General features: G+C 43.4%; 1 protein-coding gene across 1 annotated transcript in view; it reads left to right on the top strand.

Moving 5' to 3' along the window:
* SLC5A11 (solute carrier family 5 member 11) overlaps positions 1-23,900 on the top strand; it is a 57,207-nt gene extending 33,307 nt beyond the window's left edge. The window contains exons 9-16 of the mRNA XM_070362643.1: positions 5,400-5,605; positions 10,183-10,318; positions 17,384-17,491; positions 17,784-17,934; positions 20,381-20,549; positions 20,943-21,158; positions 22,058-22,226; positions 23,635-23,900. Coding sequence (XP_070218744.1) covers positions 5,400-5,605; positions 10,183-10,318; positions 17,384-17,491; positions 17,784-17,934; positions 20,381-20,549; positions 20,943-21,158; positions 22,058-22,226; positions 23,635-23,840 — 1,361 coding nt within the window. The 3' untranslated portion in view covers positions 23,841-23,900. The remainder of the gene's footprint in view (positions 1-5,399; positions 5,606-10,182; positions 10,319-17,383; positions 17,492-17,783; positions 17,935-20,380; positions 20,550-20,942; positions 21,159-22,057; positions 22,227-23,634) is intronic.
* The last annotated feature ends 365 nt before the right edge of the window (positions 23,901-24,265 follow it).

Here is a 24,265-nt window from a genome sequence, read left to right as displayed (position 1 = left end):
AGCACCTCTCTCAAGAAGGGACATCTGCTTTCTTCACAGTTTCAAACCCAGCTGGGGGATTCCTACTTGAGGCATTGGTTATTTTAGCTGGAAGAGAACTGTGCTTATCATGGAAACGTATCTGTTTCTTAAGGAAAAATTAATAGAACTTCTTATACTGGTGTGGATAAATAAATAACAAAATAAAAGGAAGTAAAGGAATCGTTCTTCCTTACAGGAAAATTCCAATTTATAAATGCAGGTGGGGTGAGGGAAATAGAATAACACCATTAGAACACCATAGTAATAACTGCTACAGGCAAAAGCCAACGATAAATGCTGAAGTTAGCAAGTGAAAGTTTATGAAGAAATAGCATATTTGCTTGGTCTCGAAGCATCAAATCCAAAATATTTGTTCATTACAAGGGGACATACATCCACTTTACAGTGGAGAAGCATGGCACCACTGTACTAAGTGATCAAGATATAGTAACTGATAACACAATAATCAGGTGTACCCATATGTAGCTTCTGATATGGTCACTGAGGACACAATCACCTCTGTGCCATTCTTGCTGAAATATATACCCTCAACTTCATCGTTTATAAACATCAGACAAATTGAGGGACATTTTACAAACTACAATGATCAGTATTCTTCAAAAGCATCAGGGGCATGAAAAATAAAGACAGACTGAGGAACTACGAAGAGAGGAGGAAAATAAAGAGACACAACGAATAAACACAGTGTAGGATCCTGATCTGACTTCCAGAAGAGGAAAAGAACATGAGCGGTGCGATCGGAACAGCTTCTATTGTGGTTAATGGTAATGCACCCATGTTAATTTCTTAGTTTCCGTAATACTAGGAGAAGGGTGTATGGAAACTCTCTGTGCTACTTATACAACTCTTCTGTATGTCTATAGTTATCTCAAAACTAAAAGTTCAAAAATTAATAAGTATTAAAACCCTTGTGATCCGGATGTGCTATCATTTAATGCTCACAGCAACCCAATGGTATTGGTATTACTGTTGTTCCTTTGTTGGATGAGAAAATTAGGGCACCAACTGTCAGAAAGTTGCCCAATGTCACAAAGCCAGAATTCAAAGCCAGGATTCAAGCCCCAGTCAGACTGACCTCCGATCTCACCCTCTTCCTTCCCTATCACACTGGCTGGTGATAAGAGTAGGGAGATAATGTGGGTAATAACTTTATTGGGAAGAGTCTAGGAGCAGGAGTCAAAGAGTGTAGGCAAGAATTTTTACCTTAACTTTGTGTCTTTCTGCACAGTTATGCAGAATGTTGTGCATGCGTTACTTTTACCTTTCAAACAACATTTTAAAAAATCATGGAATAATAAATTAGTTTCACACACACACACACAAAAAAAAAACAGCAATAAGACTTGCTTATTATAAACTGTATCAGGAAATGTTCTGGATCCTTACAAAGAAGAAAAACTTCACTGATTTATATAAAGAAGAAAACAAATGAGTAATAAATATATAAAGACACATGTTCAGCCTCACTAGATAAATGTTGAGTGTGGTTGCTATCATAATATTTTGAATCTCCCAGGGCCACATAAGTGACTCATAACACTCTAGGGTTTTGGAGGCAAAAGAGCCAAAAGATAGACCTTCACATGGTTTGCTATTTAGCCAACTTCCTGATCTCTTTTCCTAAATATGGGGTCTCAATGAGGAAGTTCCACTATTTAATTCATTATGATCAGTCAGGAGAGAGATAACCGATTCACCTTCAGCAATCTTCCTCATTCTGCTATATCTAGCAGACTTTCTCCTAAGGTATCTGCAGGTTTTTAAATGTGGAAAACTGATTGACAATATATGCTTGATTTTCTTTCTTTCTTTTTTTTAATCATAAAGCTTATTTTATAAAATTAATCTTTATTGGAATATAGTTGATTTACCATGCTGTGTGAGTTTCTGCTGTACAGCAACATCAATCAGTCATATATATAATATATATATATTATATATATGTATATCCACTCTTTATAAGACTCTTTTCCCATGTAAATTATTACAGAGTATTTAGGAGAGTTGCCTGTGCTATGCAGTAGGTTCTTTTTAGTTATCTATTTAATATATAGTGATTTGTATATGTCAATTTGAATCCCCTTGTTTATCATGGTTTTATTTCTGTGCCTTTAAAAATGTATTTATTTATTTATTGGTTGTGCTGGGTCTTCATTGCTGTGTGGGCTTTTCTGTAGTTCCAGCGAGGGGGGCTACTTTCTAATTGTGGTGTGCTGGCTTCTCATTGCAGTGGTTTCTCTTGTTGCTGAGCATAGGTGCTAGGGTGCACAGGCTTCAGCAGCTGTGGTATGAGGGCTCAGCAGTTGTGGTTTCTGGGCTCTAGAGCACAGCCTAAATAGTTGTGGTGAGAGGGCTTAGTTGCCCTGTGGCATGTGGAATCTTTCCAGACCAGGAATCTAACTCACGTCTCCTGCATTGGCAGGTGAAGTCTTTGCCACTGAGTCACCAGGAAAGTCCTGTTTTTGTGCTCTGAATTCTGTTCCATTGGTCTACAGGACTGCTTTTTCCTAATATCATACTGTTTTGATTACTATAGCTTTGTAATATAGTTTGACATCAGAAAATGTGATGCTTCCAGCTTTGATCTTTCTCAAGGTTGCTTTGGCTATTCAGGATCCTTTGTGGTTCCATGTAAATGCTAGGATTGTTTGTTTTTTCCTTTCTTTCTTCTATTTCTGTGAAAAATGCCATTGAAATTTAGATAGGGATTTCATTGCATCTGTGGATCACATTGAGTAGTATGGACATTTTAACAATCTTGATCTTCCAGTCCATTTAACATGGAATATCTGTCCACTTATTTGTGTCTTCTTCAATTTCTTTTATCACTCTTATTTATTGTTTTCAGTGTACAGATCTTTTCACCTCTTTGATTAAATTGATTCCTATTTTATTCTTTTAGATGCAATTAGAAACAATATTGCTTTCTTTTCATTGAAGTATAGTCAATTTACAGTATTGTATTAGTTTGAGGTGTAAATATATATGTGTATATATATTCAGATTATTTTCCATTATAGATTATAAATTATTTAATATAGTGCCCTGTGCTATACAGTAAATTCATGTTGTTTATTTCATATGTAGTAATGTGTATTGGTACTATTTTCTGAATATCTCTTTCCAATAGTATCTGCTTATGTGTTTGGTTACCCAGTTGTGTCCAGCTATTTGCGACCCCATGGACTGTAGCCCACCAGGCTCCTCTCTTCCATGGGATTTTCCAGGCAAGACCACTGGAGTGGGTGGCCATGCCCTTCTCCAGGGGATGTTCCCAACCCAGGGATCAAACCCAGGTCTCCCACATTGCAGGCGTATTCTTTACTGTCTAAGCCACCAGGGAGGCCTGAATAGTATATAGAAACACAATTGGTTATTGCATATTGATTTTGTATTCTGCAGCTTTACTAGATTCATTCATTTATTAGTTTTAACTGTTTTTGGTGGAATCTTTAGGATTTTTTATATATAATATATTATCAGCAAACAGGGACAACTTATTTTCAAATATTGGAGATTTTTCTGATATATTTCTGTTATTGTTTAATTCCATTACAATAATAGAATATATTTTGTATGATGTTATTTCTTATTAATTTATTGAGGTTTGTTTTATGGCCAGAAACATTGCCTATTTTGATGAATCTTCTAAGAGTACTTGAGAAGACTATGTATTCTGCTATTGTTGGGTGTAGTGCTTTATAAATTTCAATTGGGTCAACTTGGTTGATAGTGTTGTATAAATCTTCTTTATCTGTATAAATATTTTTGTCTTATTTTTCCATCAACCACTAAAAAGGGGGTATTGAGGTCTCCAACTATAATAGTTGACTTCTTTCTCTTCTTAGGATTGTTATGAGCTCTTGGTGAACTGACCTCCTTATCATTATGTGGTGTTCCTATCTATCCTTGGCTGTATTCTTTGTTCTGGAGTCTAATTTGTCTAATATTAATATAGTCTGTCTAGCTTTCTCTTGACTTGAATGGTATATATTCAAGGTCCAATTACTGATAATTGGACCACAAACAATTATCCTTCCCTCCCACTACCACAAAATAATTTTTCAGGGAAAAAAGCATGACAAAAATTTATCATCAAAAATATTTTCCCCCCAGTAGCCACTGTTTACCACACTCTTCCACAAAAATAAGCCAGGCTGCTGGTTACATATCATTGTTACCCAAATGGTAACACCAACCCCCTTCTCTTCCATACCAAGAAACAAACAAACAAAAAATACCCAAGAAAAGAAATGAAACAAAAAAGACAAACACAATCTTCCAGAACATAATCCAGTGAGAGCAGTGTTATTTTGGGGATAACCTTGAATCCTTTCGATTAATATAACGAAGCAAATTATCTGCAAACTACAGTGCTTTATTATTTTTTATAGACAACTCATGCTTGTGCCGGATGCTGTGCATTTTATATGCAGAATCTCAGTCCTTGCTCCAGTGCTGTGAGGTTGGCACTTTATTATTACCACTCGCAGATGAAAAACTGAATCTCAGATGGAGAAATGACTTTCTCAAGGCCATAACTTGGACCACTCTTGAAACACCATACATTGGGATAGCTGAGAAGAAGTTTAGAGGTGAAAGTATGTTTCCTTAAGGCAGAGTTTCTTAACGTGGGGTCCATGGACAGAAGGTACAGGTTTTGTGAACCTTGGATGGGAAAGAAATCCATCTGTTTTCACAAATCTATCAGTGACATTTAGCATCTTTCAGTTATTAGCATAGGCAGCTCACCACAGGGATATTAGCAATATCTGTGACTTTGAAACCAAAATATAACCCTGATGTTTTTATCCAAATGTTTTTATAATTGCTGCTGATGTGTTGAAACACTGTCTGTGTCCATGGTTACTTTAAAACTAGATTGTTATTTGACCCACTGTGGAGTCTTTGTATTTAATGGTGCAAATAAATAAATTACTATGTCTTAGTTCTCATGGTTTGATGAGTGCCTTCGATGTATTTGGCTTCCTTTATAATTGATGTATTTTGTATTAGGAGGAAATGGCAACCTACTCCAACATTCTCATCTGGGAAATCCCATAGACAGAGGTGGCTGGTGGACTATAGTCCACGGAGTTGCAAGAGTCAGACACGACTTAGTGACTAAACGACAATTTTGTATTATATATTTAGAAATATTATTCTAAGAAGCAATCCATAGTCACTACCAAAGGCATTAAAAAAATGTTTTTTTAAAATAGGAGGCTAAGAAGCTCTAAGTCAATTAACTTTGCTGTGGTTCTAAGTAGGATTTCACCAATCTCCAACCATTCCCTTATGAGCTGCTGTGGATCAATCTGAGTTCCTGGCAAATTTGGGCTTCCTCTCAATTCTAGGTTTTGCTGCAGTTGGTGGGTTGGAAGGCTTGGAGGAGAAATATTTTTTGGCAATGGCCAGCAACCGGAGCGGGAACAGCAGCTGCGGGTTGCCCCGGGAAGATGCCTTCCATATTTTCCGAGACCCAGTGACGTCTGATCTCCCATGGCCCGGGATCCTATTTGGAATGTCCATCCCGTCTCTCTGGTATTGGTGCACGGATCAGGTACAGGGCAGCAGGCTGAGCCCCCGGAATGCTTCCTTGGGGTGTCTAGAAGCTGGGTTTTTGTCCTTCCCCTATCTGTTCTCTTATTTCTCTACTACTCTACACATCATCTGCTTATTCTTGCTCATATGGCAAATCCAAAGCTGCTGCTTTTTGCAAAGGGAAAACTTAATACATCCTGCTGAATGTCTGGAAAGACCCAGTAAGCAAAAGCGATGATATATTTTAAATGGAGGTTTTAGCTGACATTGGTATTATTTGCTCCACAAATACTGTACCAGCTGCTTGGAAGTCACAGGTAAACAAGGACACTCGGTCCTTGTAGAACTCACTTTCTTCTGACAGAAGTAGACAGCAGTAAATAAATAAATGGAACATTACAAGGTGATAACTGTCATTAAAAAAAAAAAGGAGGTTGAGAGTGTGAGAGTGACATTTTAAAATAGGGTGGTCAGGAGAATCATGGTTGAGAAGTGACCTTTGGCAAAGGAGGAGAGCAAGTGGGTTCTGGTGATTGTCAAGGAAGAGAGTTTGGGGCAGAGGGACCCACCAAAGCCAATCCCTTAAAGCAAATATATAACTGGTGTAAAAAAAAAGAAATTAGAAAGGCAAAAGACACTGCTGTGGGTAAAATAAGCCTTTTGTGTTAAAAGGTGGGGTGGGAATAGAATCCGTATTTGCATTTGCTTGTATTTGCTGAAGAGCTTCCCAGGTGGTGCTAGTGCTAAAGAACCCACCTGCCAACGCAGGAGACATAAGAGACGCTGGTTCAATCCCTGGGTTGGGAAGATCCCCTGGAGGAGGAGATGGCAGCCCCACTAGTATTCATGCCTGGAGAATTCCATGGACAGAGGAGCCTGGTGGGCTGCAGTCCATAGGGTTGCAAAGAGCCAGACACGACTGAGCGACTGAAAGAGCACGGGCGCACACGTGAATGTGCTGAGGGAAACTCCAGATGGATTACCTAAAACTGAGGGCGATTACTTCCGGGGGTAGGTGTGCCAGGAAGGACGGGAGCTATTTCACTCCACACCTTTTTATACTTTCTCAGATTTCAAGCCCGTGAATATGTCATCTATTGAAATTGGTTTTTCCATTACATTAAAGATCAGCAATCTGTGTGCCATTTTGGAAGCTGTATTTCATATTCAGAGCTGATGAGACTTTAACCAAAATAATGATCATGGAGCTGGGCCACTGAATTGGTGCAGGAGGCACTGCAGAGAGTGAACCTCGGTCACCCCATGGGTGAGAACGCCTCTGAGTGAAGAGCTAAAACCCAAGCCAGAGATGGGTACAGTGTTGCCCCTTTAGAAAGTCACTCTCAAAAAAAGAAAAAGAAAATCACTCTCCCCTCTTGACCCTCTCCCCTGATCTTTTCCTTAGCAAATATTGGCTGGAGAGTTCAGCCAATATTCAGCCCATCTGAACTGGGCAGGAGACAGTTCAGATGCAGGCTGAGAGCCTGGGCTTTCTCAACCTTAACAGGCTTGGACTGAAGTTCAGGTGGCATAACTTTGTTTAGTATCTTCAGCCTCTGTTTTCTCATTAGTGGGATTACTAATAATTGTAAAAGACAGAAGCACTGGGAATTTGCTCATAGTCCTTTTTGTTGCAGGGGCATTTAATAAACTGTTAAAATCATTTACCTTTTTGCTATGGTTTTATGCTACTGCTCTTGACACAGGTCACCAGCTTATATTTATTAATCAATACGAATATTTCCTTGAGATGCCTCACCCCCTCACTAGCTGGGATTTCAGTGTACATCCCTTGAAGCCCACCTTCGACCCACCTCGTATTGTTCAAGAGCCTGGGGACTTAATCCAGGATGACTCGATCATCTTCTGGACGCCAGGGAGGGTGAGAGGGCCCAGAAAACCAAGCCTTCTTTGGACCCCACGGCTCTCGGTCTTGTTGCTGCTGAGCTGGATTCTGTGGCCCCCAAAGGCTGTGTTATGTGTTAGTTCCTTGTGCTGGTGCTGCCCTAGGAGAAGCACGTGTTTGGTCAGCTCTGTGTGTAGCTCACTTTAGAGCAGAAGAAAGGCAAAGTGGCATGCATGGTGCACGGATTGAGAAGCGTGTTTTAGATCTTTCTGTGCAGAGACAGAAGGGCAAATCACAATCAATAATGACACTTAACCATTTGTTGATCACTGTGCCATTTACCAGTAATTGATTGAAGCATTTCCTATGTATTAGCTCATTCATGTTCATAACATTTCTATGAGCTCTGCTCCATTACTTGGGTCTGGGGGTTGTCATACAGGGCCACACACTCTTCACAGGGCTTGTGGGGTTTTGAGCAGCACAACGCTCTTAAAACTTACTCAGCTGCCTCTTAAATTCCCCTCTGGAGGCTCCACTTCATGGGAATAAATAAAAACCAACATTCTTTCAGTCACAGCTTTGAACCTGCCATCACAAGGGCTAGGTTTTCCAAAGCTATAAACCCTCCTATCTGCTTCCAGATGGACTGACAAGGATTGAAGCTCGAATGCCTAATTTGGCACTTTCGAGCGACTGCGTTCACTTACTCTGTCGTGTCTGACTCTTTATGACCCCAGGGACCATAGCCCACCAGGCTCCTCTGTCCATGGAATTCTCCAGGTAAGAATACTGGAGTGGGTTGCCATTTCCTTCTCCAGGGGATCTTCCCAATCCAGGGATCGAACCTGAGTCTCCTGTGCCTCCTACATTGCAGGCGGATTCTTATCACTGAGCTACTGGGGATGCCCCTTTGGCATCTTAATGAAGCCATTAAAAAAAAGTATCCTATAGATGCTATATTGTTACATGTAACTACCACATTCTTAAGTATTCTAGAAAGCCCAATGGGTGTATGTTTGGAGTTATGAGAAACAACAGGTAACAGTTAAATCAGCTTCTAGACAAAGACATCCAAGTTCCCAGCTCGAGCCTCACTGTTCCCCCACCTCTCCTCAAATAAGCTGATTCCATGTTTTAGACTCATTCATTGACAGCATCCAAATAAATAATAATAATCTATGCAGTTGAGGAAACACTTGTTTGCAAGTCACAGGAAAAAAAAAAACACACACATCAAGTTTAAACCAGCTTAGGAAAAGGGTGGGGAATTTATTACCTCATGGATTACGAACTGCAGGAAGGTGTACTAGCCTTCAGAAACTCCTGGAACATACTCTGGTATCCTTCTCCATGGTCTTTATTTCTTACCTGCAGACTTCATTGTTTCTCATCGAGGTCCAGTGGAAAGAGACTGACAACTCGCAAAGTCCCAAATCCAAAAACCCTGTGGAAGGGCTCTGGTTGGCCAGGCTTGGGTCCCGTGCCTACCCCTGGATCAGGCAGGATCTGTGCCCAAGAAGACAGGATAGCCATGTGGAGAGGGGGTGGGTTTCAAAAGAAGAAGCAGGACACTCCAGCAAGCCTGTGCCAATGATGAATGCTTTTTAAAAATGGGAAGGATTCCAGCTTTGTCCTGCTCACCACCATTAATGGTGGTAATGACATTTCACTCCTCTTGTCTACTGTTCACAGAACCAACTTATAAAAGCTCTGGTAGATGGCTCAGTGGTAAAGAATCCGCCTGCCCATGCAGGAGACATGGGTTTGATCCCTGGGTTGGAAAGCTCCCCTGAAGAAAGGAATGGCAATCCACTCCAGTATTCTTGTCTGGGAAATCTCATGGACAGAGGAGCCTGGTCAGCTACAGTCCATAGGATCACAAAGAGTCAGACATGACTTAGCCACTAAACAACAATTCACCAAGGTCTCTGCAACTTCTCCAGAGGCTTCAAGACCCCAAACCTCAGGAAATAGTAGAGAAAATTCTGAGCTCATGTAGATGCCATCTGAAGGCTGGAGCAGGGACCGGTCTTTCCACTCAAAAAACACTCGACAGCATGTCATTCCCTTTGAATGGATAAATCTTTTTTTGCTATTCAAAATTTGGGTATATTGCAAAATCATCACCAAAGTAAATGTAGTTATTTTTCATCACCATACATAGTTTCACTATTTCTCTTGTGATGAGACCTTTTTTAGTGTAATGAGAACTTTTAAGATCATCTCTTAGCAACTTAAAGATAGGCGACCCAGTATTAACTATAGTCACCATGCAGTACATTACATCCCTAGGACTTCTTTTATAACTAAAATTTGTGCTTTTTGACTCCCTTCACCCATTTTGCCCACCCCCACCCTTTGTCTCTGGCAACTACCAATCTGTTCTAAAGTGATAAATCTTGATAAGACCTACCTTATGCCTCCCATCAGAGAGAAGGGGGTCAGGCTAAGACCTAGGTGTACCAGTATGCAGTAACTATAAGCCCAGATACACCAATCCTGTTGGTGGAAGTATCTCAGAACCTCTCTTTCTCTTCTATCCTCCTTCCAGTTCTTGCTTTCTCTGCCTTGGTGTAGCTCCTGCGGCTGGACCACTGGGCCACACGGATTGAGAATAAAAGAGATGCTTCTTTGGAGAAGCCAGATCCACTAGGCTCCTGAGTCTATATGCCTACCAAGAAGCCACGCACATCTAATTTGCTTTAAGAGAAAGTCATCTCAACTTCAACCACCCCACTGTTTCCCAGGTGATTGTTCAGCGGACTCTGGCTGCCAAGAACCTGTCCCACGCCAAAGGGGGCTCTCTGATGGCCGCATACCTGAAGGTGCTACCCCTTTTCATCATGGTGTTCCCGGGTATGGTCAGCCGTGTCCTCTTTCCAGGTAAGAAGACAGCTGGGAGGAGAGATTTTCTATGAGTCTCAGACCCAGTAAAGTGTTCTAAACATATTACCGACTGCCCCATGAGAGTGAGACTGGTGTCCCTTCCTTGTGATTCCACTGAGGCATCTCCATTCCAGTATCTACTGACTCTGTGCTGTTTCCCAATATTGGTTCAATGGGCATGTCCTATAGATGTCCCAGGCCTAACAGAGTGGAGACCTATCCAGGGCTTTGCCTCAACTATACATTTTATTTTATTTATTTATTTTTTGCACTCTCAACTATACATTTTAGTTATTTAGTTGACTGCACCAGGCCTTAGTTGCAAGCACTTGAGAGCTTTGATCTTTGTTGAGGCATGTGAACACTTGGTTGTGGCATGTGGGATCTAGATCCCTTACCAGGGATTGAACCCAGGTCCCTGCTTTGGGAGTGTGGAGTGATAGCCACTGGACCACTAGGGAAGTCCCTCAACTACACATGTATATTTAAAACCACAAACTAGGCTAAATCTTGTCCCAGATGCCAGCTCCCTGAAATCTCACGTGAGGGCACCCCTCACACTTCAGTGGTTTGGCAACTTCAGCCCAATGGAACCCTTCAGTTCAGTTCAGTTCAGTCGCTCAGTCGTGTCCGACTCTTTGTGACCCCCATGGACTGCAGCACGCCAGGCTTCCCTGTCCATGACCAACTCCCGGAGCTTGCTCAAACTCATGTTCATTGAGTCGGTGATGCCATCCAGCCATCTCATCCTCTGTTGTGCCTTCAATCTTCTCCTCCTGTCTTCAATCTTTTCCAGCATCAGGGTCTTTTCCAATGAGTCGTTTCTTCCGTCAGGTGGCCAAAGTATTGGAATTTCAGCTTCAGCATCAATCCTTCCAATGAATATTCAGAACTGATTTACTTTAGGATTAACTGGTTTGATCTCCTTGCTGTCCAAGGGACTCTCAAGAGTCTTCTCCAACACCACAGTTCAAAAGCATCAATTCTTTGGCCCTCAGCTTTCTTTATAGTCCAACTCTCACATCCATATGTGACTACTGGGAAAACCATAGCTCTGACTGGTTGGACCTCTGTTGGCAAAGTAATATCTCTGCTTTTTAATATGCCACAAGGAAAGCATAGAACCCTTGGTGGGGTACTTTTCTTAACAAAACTGGGGTATCAAACCTCTAAAGTATTTGCCTTATCTATAAAAAAACTTGGTAGAGGGATGAGGTTTTCAGCATGGAGATTAAACAGGCCTAGGAGTGGAAAATGTTATTGGGAGTCATTGTGATGTCAGGAACTGGTGATCTCTATACCTGTACCTGTAGACAGGTGCATCTACTTCCAAAACCTGTCTCTTAATCAGGCTACTGTTTCTCTCAGGAAATCACATCTTAAGCTTTGGATCTATATCTGGAAGATCCATAACAAGACCCTGATCCTCACTCATAGCAGTCAGCCAATCAGTGATGATTATTAAATGAAACATAATGCCACATTCCATGACCCTAGGGAGTTGTAACATCTCAGATGAGTCTGGTCCTCATGAAAAAGTAAAAGAAAATAGATATCAAAACACTCTAGCCTATGGTACCAGCAATAAGTGAGAAATGAATTTGAGAGAGTGAGGCAGGGTGGAGATGGTGAGGTGGGCATGGTGGATTTGAAGGTCTTGATCAGAGCTTCTCAAAGTGTGATCCCCAGTCCAGCAGCATCAGAGTGGCCTTGGAACTTGCTAGAAAGGCAAACTTTTCAGACCTCATCCAAGACCTATCGAATCCAGGTCTTTGGGGATGGGGCCCAACAGAAGGTGGAGAATCCCTGGTCTAAAGGGCCAGGGGCTGGGCCAAGCCACCGTTCCTACCCATTTCCACTCTTCTCTCCGTCTCAGCCCCAGCAGCTCCCTGCTGAATCTTCAGATGGGTCCAGTACTGCCTCAAAGGATGCTCTGATCCTGGGCTCTCATGAGCCTGGACAACATCCTCTTCCACTTAGTCCATCTGAAAAACAATACCCACTCATTAAGGAACACTGGTAGAAACCAAGAAAGAAGCAAAATGACCCTCAAAACAATGAAACCCAAGAGTCTAGAAATGTACCTGTTTACAAACCAATCATCTCCACCTAAGCTTTGGAATAAACTAAGGTTTTGAGTCCTAGCCATGATCCTAGCTTTATGATTTGGGGATGTTATTTAGCCTCTGTGGGTCTCAATTTGCTTGTCTTTAAAATAGGTGTACTAGGGACTTCCCTGGTGATGCAGTGGTTAAGAATCTGCCTTGCAATGCAGGTTCGATCCCTGGTCGGGGAACTAAGATCCCACATGCCATGGAGCAACTGAGCCCCCCTACCACAATTAGAGTCCATGCACCACAACCCCATGGCACAATGAAGATGCTACGTGCCACAATTAAGACCCGGGACAGCCAAATAAATAAATATTTTAAAAATTGGTATAATAGCAATGTTTTCACAGAGTTATGAAAATTACATGAGAAGGTATGTGTAGAGTGTTAATTTGCAGCATCTGCGTCACAGTACAACTTCTATGAATGCTGGCATTTTGGAAGAAGGAGTTTTGGTGCTGTGTTTGGACTGGACTCTGCTAGAGCCATCCTTTATTTCAAGCATCATCATAGGATCTGACAAGGGAATCCACTCAACGTATGAAACGGTTGATTAATTCACCCAAGACACGTGAGCAGATATTAGTGAATGGTGGGTTAACGATCGCAAGGCTGTCGATTTCATTTATAACTTAAGCTGAGCCAAATAGTTTCCTTGTGACGAGCATATTTTTCAGCCCGAATGAACAAACATAATTTTCTGCCCTAAACATGCATTATAAACTTTGTGTCACATGTTTCATGGTTGAAGCTTGCATTCCTAGAGGGTTAAACAAAAACTTGGTTGTTAAATGAATTATTTCAGAGGGAGTCTTGCTCCTTCTTGGTGTCCCTTGAAGACAGGAGTTTTTGGACACTAAGAGTTTGAACTCATAACATGTGAATGTAAACAAGATCTTTGCCCCACCTGGGAGGTTCCCTACCACCTTCTGGCCACAGGAATGTGACTATTTTCTAACTTTCTCCAAAGCTTCCTCAGACAAACCATAAACAAGCCAAGAACTTTGACCTCTCAAAAGCATTTTTCTCAAAAAGATTGTTCCTTCTTAATACTTCCTGTCAAATATCATTTTTGGTCTGCAATCTGAATTTTGTCTAAACTGAATCAGAGTTCTGGAGGCATCTACTTTTGTTCCATAGCAATTGTTATTATTATTATTTTAAAATATATTTATTTATTTATTTGGCTGCGCTGGGTCTTAATTATGGCATCTTTGATCTTTGTTGCAACATGCCAGCTCTTAGCTGTGGCCTGTGGGATCTAGTTCAGCAACCAGAGATTGAACCTGGACCCCCTATTTTGTGAGCGTGGAGTCTTAGCCACTGGACCACCAGGGAAATCCCCTGTTATTAGTATTATTAATTGTGGCCACAGCACCCTTTATCACTCGTGGATGTAAGTGGAGGGAAGGGTCCCGGCTTTGAGAAGACATAGCTGTGAGTGGAGAAATTTTACAAAGACCAGTTAATTCTTGGGCTTCCTAATGGATGAAGCGGTCTGGGGTGATTTCCATTTCTTAGGTCGTATACTACCTTAAAAAAGAAAATGAAGAATTGGGATCTCCCTGGCAATCCAGTGATTAGGACTCTGTGCTTCCACTGCAGGGGACCCAGGTTCTATCCCTGGTCGGGGAACTAAAACCTTGCAAGCTGTGCAGTGTGGCAAAAAGAACAATAAAAAATATTAGAGGGCAGGGAGGGATAAATTAGGGATTTGGGATTAATAGATACACACTACTATAGGTAAACACCAAGGATCTACAGGGAACTATAGTCAATATTTTCTAATAATCAATAAATGAAAGAATCTCAAAATAATATATGTATATATATATATATATATAAATATAACTGAATCACTTTGCTGTACACCTGAAACATTATAAGTGTCTGTATTATACAACCATACTTCAATAAAAAATTTTAATTGAAGAAAAGAATCAACAGTACTAGGTTTTAAAGTCGTGATGTACTTTAAATGTTCACATTTATTAAACTGATAGTTTTAACCCAGATAAAATTATAAAGACCAGGCATTTAACCTCATCTGGCGATAACATTGCTGCCAGTGAATTTAAGGTTCTTTGTCCCGAAAGATTTCAGAGACAACTCAGAGAGTTTGGGAAGATAAAGTGAGAGTTTATTTAAGCAAAGGGGACAGTGGGCAGACAGGTGAGGAGCCGCCACCCTGGGATTCTTTATCATTGGTGTTGAGGGGCTTCATACAAATGAAGGGGTAGACTATTCCCTGAGGAAGGAGGAGTTTGGAGTTTGTATTCCCTGATTTTAACCCCAGTTCCATTTTCCCAAGGGGAGGAGGGGTTTTTGTCCCTATTCAGCTTAAATCAGAAGTGTCATGGCATCAGTGCATGGTGGGTGCTTATCTGTAAGGCCAATTTTATTGTAATAAGAACATACTAAGCAAAAGGTTGCCTTTGGAGGCAGGAGATTCCTGCCTTTCCCCAGCTTTCTTTGTTACCTGAACCCTATCACCTAAAATATGTAGTTTTCTGGTCAACATGGAGTTTCCTGCTTTCCTTCATCTGCCTCACTGTTTACAAGACATTTACAAGATGTTTACAAGATTTCCTGCCACCTGGCCCCTGCTCCCATTTCCCTGCTCATACCTAGCTACCTGCCTGCTGTAACCCTGTCAAGCATCTGCGTTTGAGGCCACTTGTGAATTCGAGGCTTCAACTACACGTTCATCATGAAATTGGTATTGCATCAGAACCTGGGAGGAGATGAGCGTGGGCAGTGATGGGCTCCAAGCCCACCCCTAAACTGAGTCTTGGGGGTAGTTGTCACTTGCCATCGGATGTGGGCTGGAAGGCAGTGTCACCCATCAGAATGAGGAAGAAAGACAGAGGGTCACCCATCAGAATGAGGAAGAAAGACAGAGGGAGGGTCTTGGAGCTGTTTATGGGAGTTACCCCTATTAATAGATCCAGCTGGCAAAAGAGATATGAGGATTTACAAGTGCTCCAGCAGGCGTGAGTGGTGATGTTTTGGCATGGAGACGGTGGTGAGGAGCATAGCTCAGCTCAGATACGAGGAGCTGAGGAAGACAGAAAGTAACAAGAAAGCTCTCATTCAAACACGTGCCAGACCACTGAGACTACCTACACTCTGGGCCTTCCCTGAAACTTTGGATCGGGAGTTGCGAGACTTGTCTCCATCATGACCTTGCTGGGTGACTATAATCAGGTCCCTTCCCCTCTCTGAAGGTAACACTAATAATGAGATAGCTAGCCTCTTCCCAACAAAAGTGTATTGAGCAGATAGTCTGCACTGAAATTGTATAGTGGCCTTTCAGGGGGGCTCCAAAGAGCTCCCGGTACTACAGTCCTTTATGTCTCAGCACAGAAAGAATTCTGTGAGAAGCAAAGTGATGGATGAGAAGTGATTTCTTAGAATAGAACAGTTGTAAGTCTTACAAGCAGGTGGGCGAGGGGGTGCCATGCCCCGAGAATTTACTGGGCTACAGTTTCATAATCAAAGGAAAAGTAGGGGGTGGGAGAGGAACTTCTTTGTCTTTCTTCAGTAGACTTTCTTGCTTCCAACATCAGCTCCTTCTCCAGGTTGTGCAGGGGACATTTCTCGTCCCTACAGGGTCAAGCTAGGTTCACAGATTATTGTTTTTCATGTGTGCAGAGAGCATGTCTTAGGAATCAGTAACTTACTGAGCTCACTGGGCAGGCTGTGGGTCCCGTGTCACCATCGTTTTATTGTTTGGGGGCAGGTCCCGTGCTTCTGTTGCATGATTTTGTTGCTAAGCCAGCCTTCTTGGTTTTGTGGTTGAGCAAACCTGCTCCCTTGAGTAATCATTAACTTACAAGGCTCCCCTATATATATATTTTTGCATACAGTCCCCTAGTGGGATTAACTATTTAATCGTCTACTTTGTCCCTTTACTCTGTCCCTATCAGTACCACACATTAGTATAATTTTTTTTTTATCTCTTTCTATCTTGTAAGCAAGAGGTCTATGCTTGTATGCTTTGGATGTGTTCATCACGATAACAGGTAGAGATGAAGAACTAGAGGTGCCAGGAATTCTGGATGGATTTACATTAGAAAATCAGGATGCTGCTTGGGAGAGAAAAGAATTGATACAGAAATGGAGAAAGAGGAGGTGAGAAAACTTCCAAGTGGGTAGAGTTTTTATGAGTCTAAAATGAGGAACAGCTGTTGAACTATATGTGCTATTGGGAAGGAGATGGGGAAAAGAGGAATTTTAAAAATATTTGCCTTGTGTCAAATGATGGCATTCTCCTTTGCACTTCCAATAAACTTAGGTAAAGAGGTGAATTGCTTGTGTCCTTTTTAGAGAGTTAAGGAACCTGATGTAGAACAGGGTGCCGAGACTGGCTGTGAGGTGTCAGCTTTATTGAGGTTTCAATAAAAGTAGTTGAAATGAACTCAGCACTTCCCATGCCTCAGACTCTGGGCTACATGTGTTAACGTGCACCTTCTCAGTCCTCACTGTAATCTTAGGAAGCAAAGTTCCATTACTGTCCCAATTTCACAGATACAGCAACTGAGGTCCAGGATGGTTAAGTGAGAAGGCCATGGTTTATCAAGTTTGTTGTTTAGTGGCTAAATCATGTCCGACTTATTGTGACCCGATGGACTGTAGCCCGCCAGGCTCCTCTGTTCATGGGGTTTCCCAGTCAAAAATACTGGAGTGGGTTGCCATTTCCTCCTCCAGGGGATCTTCCTGAGCTAGGGATTGATCCTTTGTCTCTTTTGGCAGGCAGATTCTTTACCACTGGGAAACAGGCAGATTCTTTACCACTTAATCAAGTCCAGGGTCCTTTTTATTTCATTGAGCTCTACACTTATATGCAGTAGCCCTGTCTCCTGGTGCTGACTGGCGCTGGGCTGTGTTTTGGCCGGGCCTAGGGCTCTGAGGGTCCATCTAGCCATCTCTGGGCTTGTTTCCTCCACAGATGAAGTGGCTTGTGCAGACCCAGAAATCTGCCGGAAGGTCTGTAGCAACCCCGCCGGCTGCTCTGACATCGCGTATCCCAAACTTGTGCTGGAACTCCTGCCTACAGGTAATGATCCATCACCCTTCAGCTGAGTCCCCCCGAGAAAGGAGGACCCTGGCTGGGCTCCCATCCAAGGTGGGGGACAAGATGCGAGGGCCCCCAGCTGAAGCTCAGGCCCTGGCTACGCAGGGGGCTGTACCCCACCCACCTCTGGGTCCCTCCTCTCAGCTCCCAGCCCTGAGTTCTGCCTTGTCAGCATTGAACCTCTCAGGACTGGTTGGCCGCAGACCTGGGCAATGGGGTCAACAGTGAAGGCAGAAAAAAGCCCAAGGCCCATAGAGCTCCCTTCTGCCCCCAGGGCTCCGTGGGCTCATGATGGCTGTGATGGTGGCGGCGCTCACGTCTTCCCTCACCTCCATCTTTAACAGTGCCAGCACCATCTTCACCATGGACCTCTGGAACCATCTCCGGCCTCGGGCATCTGAGAAGGAGCTCATGATTGTGGGCAGGTATGATTTTACTCTGGTGGCTCAGACGGTAAAGCGTCTGCCTGCAATGTGGGAGACCTGGGTTCGATTCCTGGCTCAGGAAGATCCCCTGGAGAAGGCAATGGCAACACACTCCAGTTACTCTTGCCTAGAAGATCCCATGGATGGAGGAGCCTGGTAGGCTACAGTCCATGGGGTCGCAAAGAGTTGGACACGACTGAGCAACTTCACTTTCTTTCACTTTTCACAGTCTTATTGGGTGGGGCCGGGCAAGAGTCTGAAAAGTCAGGATAACCCAGGGAGGAAAAAGCTGAGCCATTCAAAGGGAAAGTCCAAACAGTGACTTCTCCTGGTTGGCTCAGCCCCACTCTGATGGCCAAGCTGAAGGACACCAGGACCCTGTGGATGAGTAAGGCATTCATTCATTCAAGAGCACTTCCTATCTGCCAGGTGCTGGGCACATAACAGTGAAAAGAAAAGACTCATTTTGCTTTCTTGGAGCTAGAATAAGAAAAGCATAAGTAAACAGGTGGTTTTAACCACATTGAGTATTATGACAGATGAGCCAGAACTAGGGCTTCAGAGGAAAGTCTCTAACTTGGGTTGGGATTTGAGGGGTCAATAGGAGATAGCCAGGTAAAAGCAAGGAGGGTGTTCTGGAGGTTTGGGGGAAGGTTTCTCTACCAAGTCTTCTGCCAACTCCTGAAGCATAATGCAGGGAATGAAAATGAGTGAAGTGAGTGGCATGCACATTTTATGCAAAAGGTATGCTAACAAGCATCTCGGGGCTCTGCTTCTCAAGAAGGTGCATTCCTAGGGCTGTCTCAGCCATGGTTGAGGGAAAGGTATGACAACAAAAGGCTTCTCTGGTAGCTCAGATAGTGAAGAATCCACCAGCAATGCAGGAGACCAGGGTTCGATCCCTGGGTTGGAAAGATCCCCTGGAGAAGGAAATGGCAACCTGCTCTAGTATTCTTGCCTAGAGAATTCCATGGACAGAGGGCCCTGTTGGGCTACAGTCCATGGGGTCACAAAGAGTGGAACAGGACTGAGCCACTAACTATGACATCAAAAACATATTCTGTTAAAAAAAAGAAAGAGAGCTAAATTAGACCTCATCAAAACCCAAAACTTTTTCAATTCAAAAGAAACTAAGAAGGGGACTTGGGTGGTCCAGTGGTTAAGACTCCAAGCTTCCAATGCAAGGGGCTCAGGTTCGATCTCTGATCAGGGAACTAAGATCCCACATGCCATGCAGGGTGGCCAAGAAAATAGGAAAGAAAAAAAAGGAAAGAAAGCAAATGAGAAGATGAGCCACAGATTGGGAGAAACTATTTGCAAGCCAAATATTTGACAAAGGCCCTGTAATCTAGAACAATCTTCAAAATGAGATTGTAATCTATTTTCTAATCTAATTTTTTGTAATCTAATTTTCACAAAGATTGAAAATGACTTCAAGAGACCACTGTACACCCACTAGTATGGCTATAATTGAACAGCAGATAGGGAGGCAGAGAAGTTGGAATTCTTGTGAATTGCAGGTGTTAATATATAATGGTTCAACTGTTCAAAACAGTTTGGCATTTTCTTAAAAAGTTAAATATAAACTTACCATATGACCTAGCAACTGCATTCCTAGAAATAAAACCATATGTCTGCACAAAGACATGTATACAAGTGTTCATAGCAGCAGTTTTTACAAGAGCCAGAAAGTAGAAGGAATCTAAATGTCCACTTATAGGTGAAGGATAAATAATGTTACACAACGGCGTATCCACTCAACGGAATGTTTTCAACAATAGTTACACTGGCATATCCACTCAACGGAATGTTTTCAACAATAAAAAGGAATGAAATACTGATACATATCTGATGAACTTCAAAACATGCTAAATGAAAGAAGCCAGCTGCAAAAGACCATGCATTGTATATATTGTGTGCCATTTATGTGACGTGTCCAGAAAAGCAAACCTATAGACACAGAAGCCCCTAGGGGGTTCCCTGGTGACTTGTGGAAAAGAATCTGCCTGCAGTGCAGGAGACCTGGGTTTGATTCCTGGGTCAGGAAGATCCCCTGAAGGAGGGCATGGCAACCCATTTCAGCATTCTTGCCTGGGAAATCCCAGGGACAGAGGAGCCTGGTGGGTATAGTCCATAGGATCACAGTCAGACATGACTGAGGAACTAACAATTCCATTTTCTTTCACAGAGATAGAAGTGCTTCTTTAGGTTGGAAACAAGAATAGACTGTAAATGGGCATGAGGGGATGTTTTTGGAGTGATGTATATTCAAAAACTTGATTTGTGATGTTGGTTACATGACTATAAATTTACCAAAATTACTTGATTACATACTCATAATGGGTGAATCTTATGGTATATAAATTCTACCTCCAGAAAGCTAAAAAGAGAAGTATCCAGGGAGGACAAAACTAATGTGGGGGGTGTGGGTCTCTCATCCAACCAGGGTGTTTGTGTTGCTTCTGGTGTTGGTCTCCATCCTCTGGATCCCTGTGGTCCAGGCCAGCCAGGGCGGCCAGCTCTTCATCTACATCCAGTCCATCAGCTCCTACCTACAGCCACCTGTGGCTGTGGTCTTCATCATGGGATGTTTCTGGAAGCGGGCCAATGAAAAGGTAGCTCTGGATCAGCCCTTCAGTCCATTGGATGGGAGAGGAGGGACTTGGAGAGGGGACACGCGGATGTCAGGTGTCATTGTGTGTGTGGGAGGGGCGGGTAATGAGATCTGGGGAGAAAGATCCAGGGAGGATGTGACCTGGCTTTTTGAAAACAAGCAATGAAGCTTCTACTTTGATTCATTTTGTCTTTCAAAAGGGAAGCTGAATTAACAGGGAATTACATGTAGCGGATCAATTGTATGTAAAAGATAAGCAGATAAGTAGCTCCCACCCTTTTTGAATCACCGACCCCTGCAGTGACTGTCATTATAAAGACCAGCTCTGGAAAGGGCTTGCTGAGCTTTCCGGAGGCACGTGTCTAAGATAGCTTTGCTTTGCTCTGCTTTGCAGGGTGCCTTCTTCGGTCTCGTCTTAGGCCTCCTCCTAGGCTTGGTTAGGCTGATCCTGGACTTCATTTACGTGCAGCCTCGCTGTGACCAGCTGGATGAGCGCCCAGCCGTGGTAAAGGATGTCCACTACCTCTACTTCTCTATGATCCTGTCCTCGGTCACCCTGATCACTGTGTGTGCCGTGAGCTGGTTCACAGAGCCGCCCTCCAAGGAAATGGTACTTTGGGGTTTGACCTATAGCCTATGACCTATAGCCATTGAGACCCTTCACTGCTAGCAACAGAAAACCAGGACTGATTTTCAAAAAGCTGAAAAGTCCAGGGTTCGGTCTTTGGAGGAACTTGATTTCAGAAAAGACCATCTGAATCCATTGGTCACCTCTTCTTTTTTTTTTTTTTTTAAATTTTATTATTTATTTTGGCTGCACTGGGTCTGTGTTATGGCACATGGTCTTCTCTAGTTGTGGCTTGTGGGCTCCAGGGTGCACAGGTTCAGTAGTTGTGGTGTGAGGGCTTAGTTGCTCCGTTGCATGCAGGATCTTAGTTACCTGACCTGTGTCTCCTGCATTGGAAGGTGGACTTTTAACCACTGGACCACCAGGGAAGCCCCTTCTCGCCTCTATTCCTATTCTCCAGCCCCTAATGGGGTCAGCAGCTTCTAGCATATATCCTCTCTTAGTCTCATTAAGCAAAAGCATAAGCATTTTAGTCCCAGCATTTCCAGTGAAGCTGCTCACGCCCATTGATGGAGTCAGCCCAAGACACATGGTCACCCATGAACCAACCCAGTTGCTGTGGCCAGAGAAATGGATGAGCTGAATGCTGGTCGCTGGGTCCCACACACCCCTGGGCTGGGGTTAAGCTCTTATTAGAATGAGGGAGGGTGAGATCCCCACAAGAGATTTGGGGCTTTCAAAGAAAGATGGGGAATGAGTGGGAGAAACATCCATTGATTCTGAAGAGTGCAGGGAGCTGAAGCTTGTTGGAAGGTGGAGTGGGAGGGAGAGACTGGAAGAGACTTGGACATGAAGGCTGAGCCTGGCGTTGGAAGGAGGTAGGAGAAAGGGATGAACGTCACCACCCCACCCCCATCTCACAGTTCCTCTCTACTCCATAGGTCAGTCGCTTGACCTGGTTTACTCGCCATGACCCCGTGGTCCAGAAGGAACAGGTGCCGTCAGCAACCCCACCGCCTCTTACCCTCTCTCAAAACGGGACACCAGAGGCCAGCGGCACCAACACCCAGTTCGAGATGGTTCAAGAAAACCTGTCCAAAACCCACAGCTGTGAGTTGCCTTTTTCCTAGGTTGCAGTAGGAACCTCAAGAAGCATTATGTGTTTAAGAGGACATTTTTCTATCATATCACTAGCAAGTAAAGCGGCACACGTGGCATTTTAGCATCTCCTCATTCCCAGGGTCTGGTCTTCCCTCACTCTCTGGCCACTGAAAGGGTTAGGAACTTTCGATAGATGCTTCAGGTGGGCAATGAGAGCCAACGTTTGTTGAGTGCCTGCTAAAACACAGTTCATTTGATCCTCGTGCAACCCCACGTGCTAGGCTGGGGTTACAGCTGGCATTCTCTAAACTACTGGTTTTAAACTCTCAGCTTGCGGACATATTTTGGTTTAGGCCACCTACTCTTTTAATGTGAATTATTTAAAAGTAGGGAGATTGCATAACATTTCAGATTTCCACCTTCTTTTGAACAACTGGAAGGTCTGGCAGCATGGAGCCCATATGCCTGCCTGGCAAAAGTTGCCTGGAGGTGGGAAGCAGCTGGTCCTTAGACCTGGGATACACAGTTAGTCAAAGTCCCCAGCAGTCCCTTCTGCCTACATGACCCCAAGGCTGTGGTTGTCACTAATTACCACACATGGCTTTTAAAGGAGCTTCCCTGATGGCTCAGTGGTAAAGAATCTGCCTGCCAATGCAGGAGACTCAGGTTCGATCCCTGGGTCAGGAAGATCCCCTGGAGGAAATGGCTACCCACTCCAGTATTCTTGCCTGGGAAATCCCACGGACAGAGGAACCTGGAGGGCTACAGTCTATGGGGTCGTAAAGAGTGGGACATGACTTGATGACTAAACAATAGCAAATGGCTTAAAAAAAAATTGTGGCTATGAACCCATGGCATCCTATAGTGGGAAACGCAAGGATAGATGCAGAAGGCCATGTGCTTCAGGAAAACATGAGAGAATCTTCCTTGGTAGAGGTGATGTGTGTAAGAAGCAAATCAGCTCTTCTGACTCCCATAGGCCACCTGCCTGGCTCCATCCACAGTTGATTTCACAGCCCCAGCTCTGAGTAGAGACAGAGTTCCCTGTAAGAGTGCCTGTCTCCCTTCAGCCTCTGGCAGGTGGTGCCACACACAGAGAGGGAGTCAGATCAAGCAGGTCCTAAACCCATCTCTGCCTCTGCTGACCCGCTCTGTGCTTCACTCAAGTTAGTCTGAGCCTCTATCTAAGAGGCTGAAATTCATCTGAAATTCTGCACCTAAACTTCATGAAAAGTCTGAAAACACCAACCTTTCAGAATTCAAGTCTTCCAGGATTGAGGTATTAACAAATACCTTCCAGAAGAGGAACATAAGGTTTTTATCACAGTGTCTGAAACATACTGGGTGAGACTCTCTTCCCTTTTGTCTGGGAGACACAGCTCACCCTTACAACCTTTATCTGTTGTGTTCTTTTTAGGCGACATGACCACAAAGCGGTCCAAAGTGGTGAAAGCCATCTTGTGGCTCTGTGGGGTGGAGAACAAGGGCAAGGAGCAAGCACCCAGCAGAGCGGACCCGATCATAGTTTCCCTGGAAGAAAACCCCTTGGTGAAAACCCTTCTGGACCTCAACCTCATCATTTGCATCAGCTGTGCCATATTTCTCTGGGGCTACTTTGCTTAACGTGGGGGTGAACCCAAGGGTCCGAGCTCTCATTTGTTATCAATGTTCCGATTTTTTTAATGAAGGAGAAAAAAATAATAAAGCTTTGTTTGTTTACCACTAGGTGTCAAAGCTGTTAATGGGCCATCTTCAACATAGTATTTAGCCCTTCCTTTATTATTTTTATCTATCTATTTATTTACGGCATCGGATCTTAGTTTCAGCAGGTGCGATCTTCATTCCGCCACGCAGGATCTTTCCTTGAGGTGCATGAACTCTCTAGTTTGTGGTTCGCAGGCTCAGTAGTTGTAGCACAGGGTATTAGACGCTCCGTGGCATGTGGGAGCTTAGTTTCCAGGGATCGGATCTGAGTCCCCTGTATTACAAGGTGGATTCGCAACCATTGGACCACCAGGGAAGTCCCTAGCCCTTCTTACAAGGGAATG

The sequence above is a fragment of the Bos mutus genome, chromosome 25 (assembly GCF_027580195.1).
Source record: "Bos mutus isolate GX-2022 chromosome 25, NWIPB_WYAK_1.1, whole genome shotgun sequence".
NCBI lineage: Eukaryota > Metazoa > Chordata > Mammalia > Artiodactyla > Bovidae > Bos > Bos mutus.
This window is presented reverse-complemented; position numbering and strand designations above follow the sequence as displayed.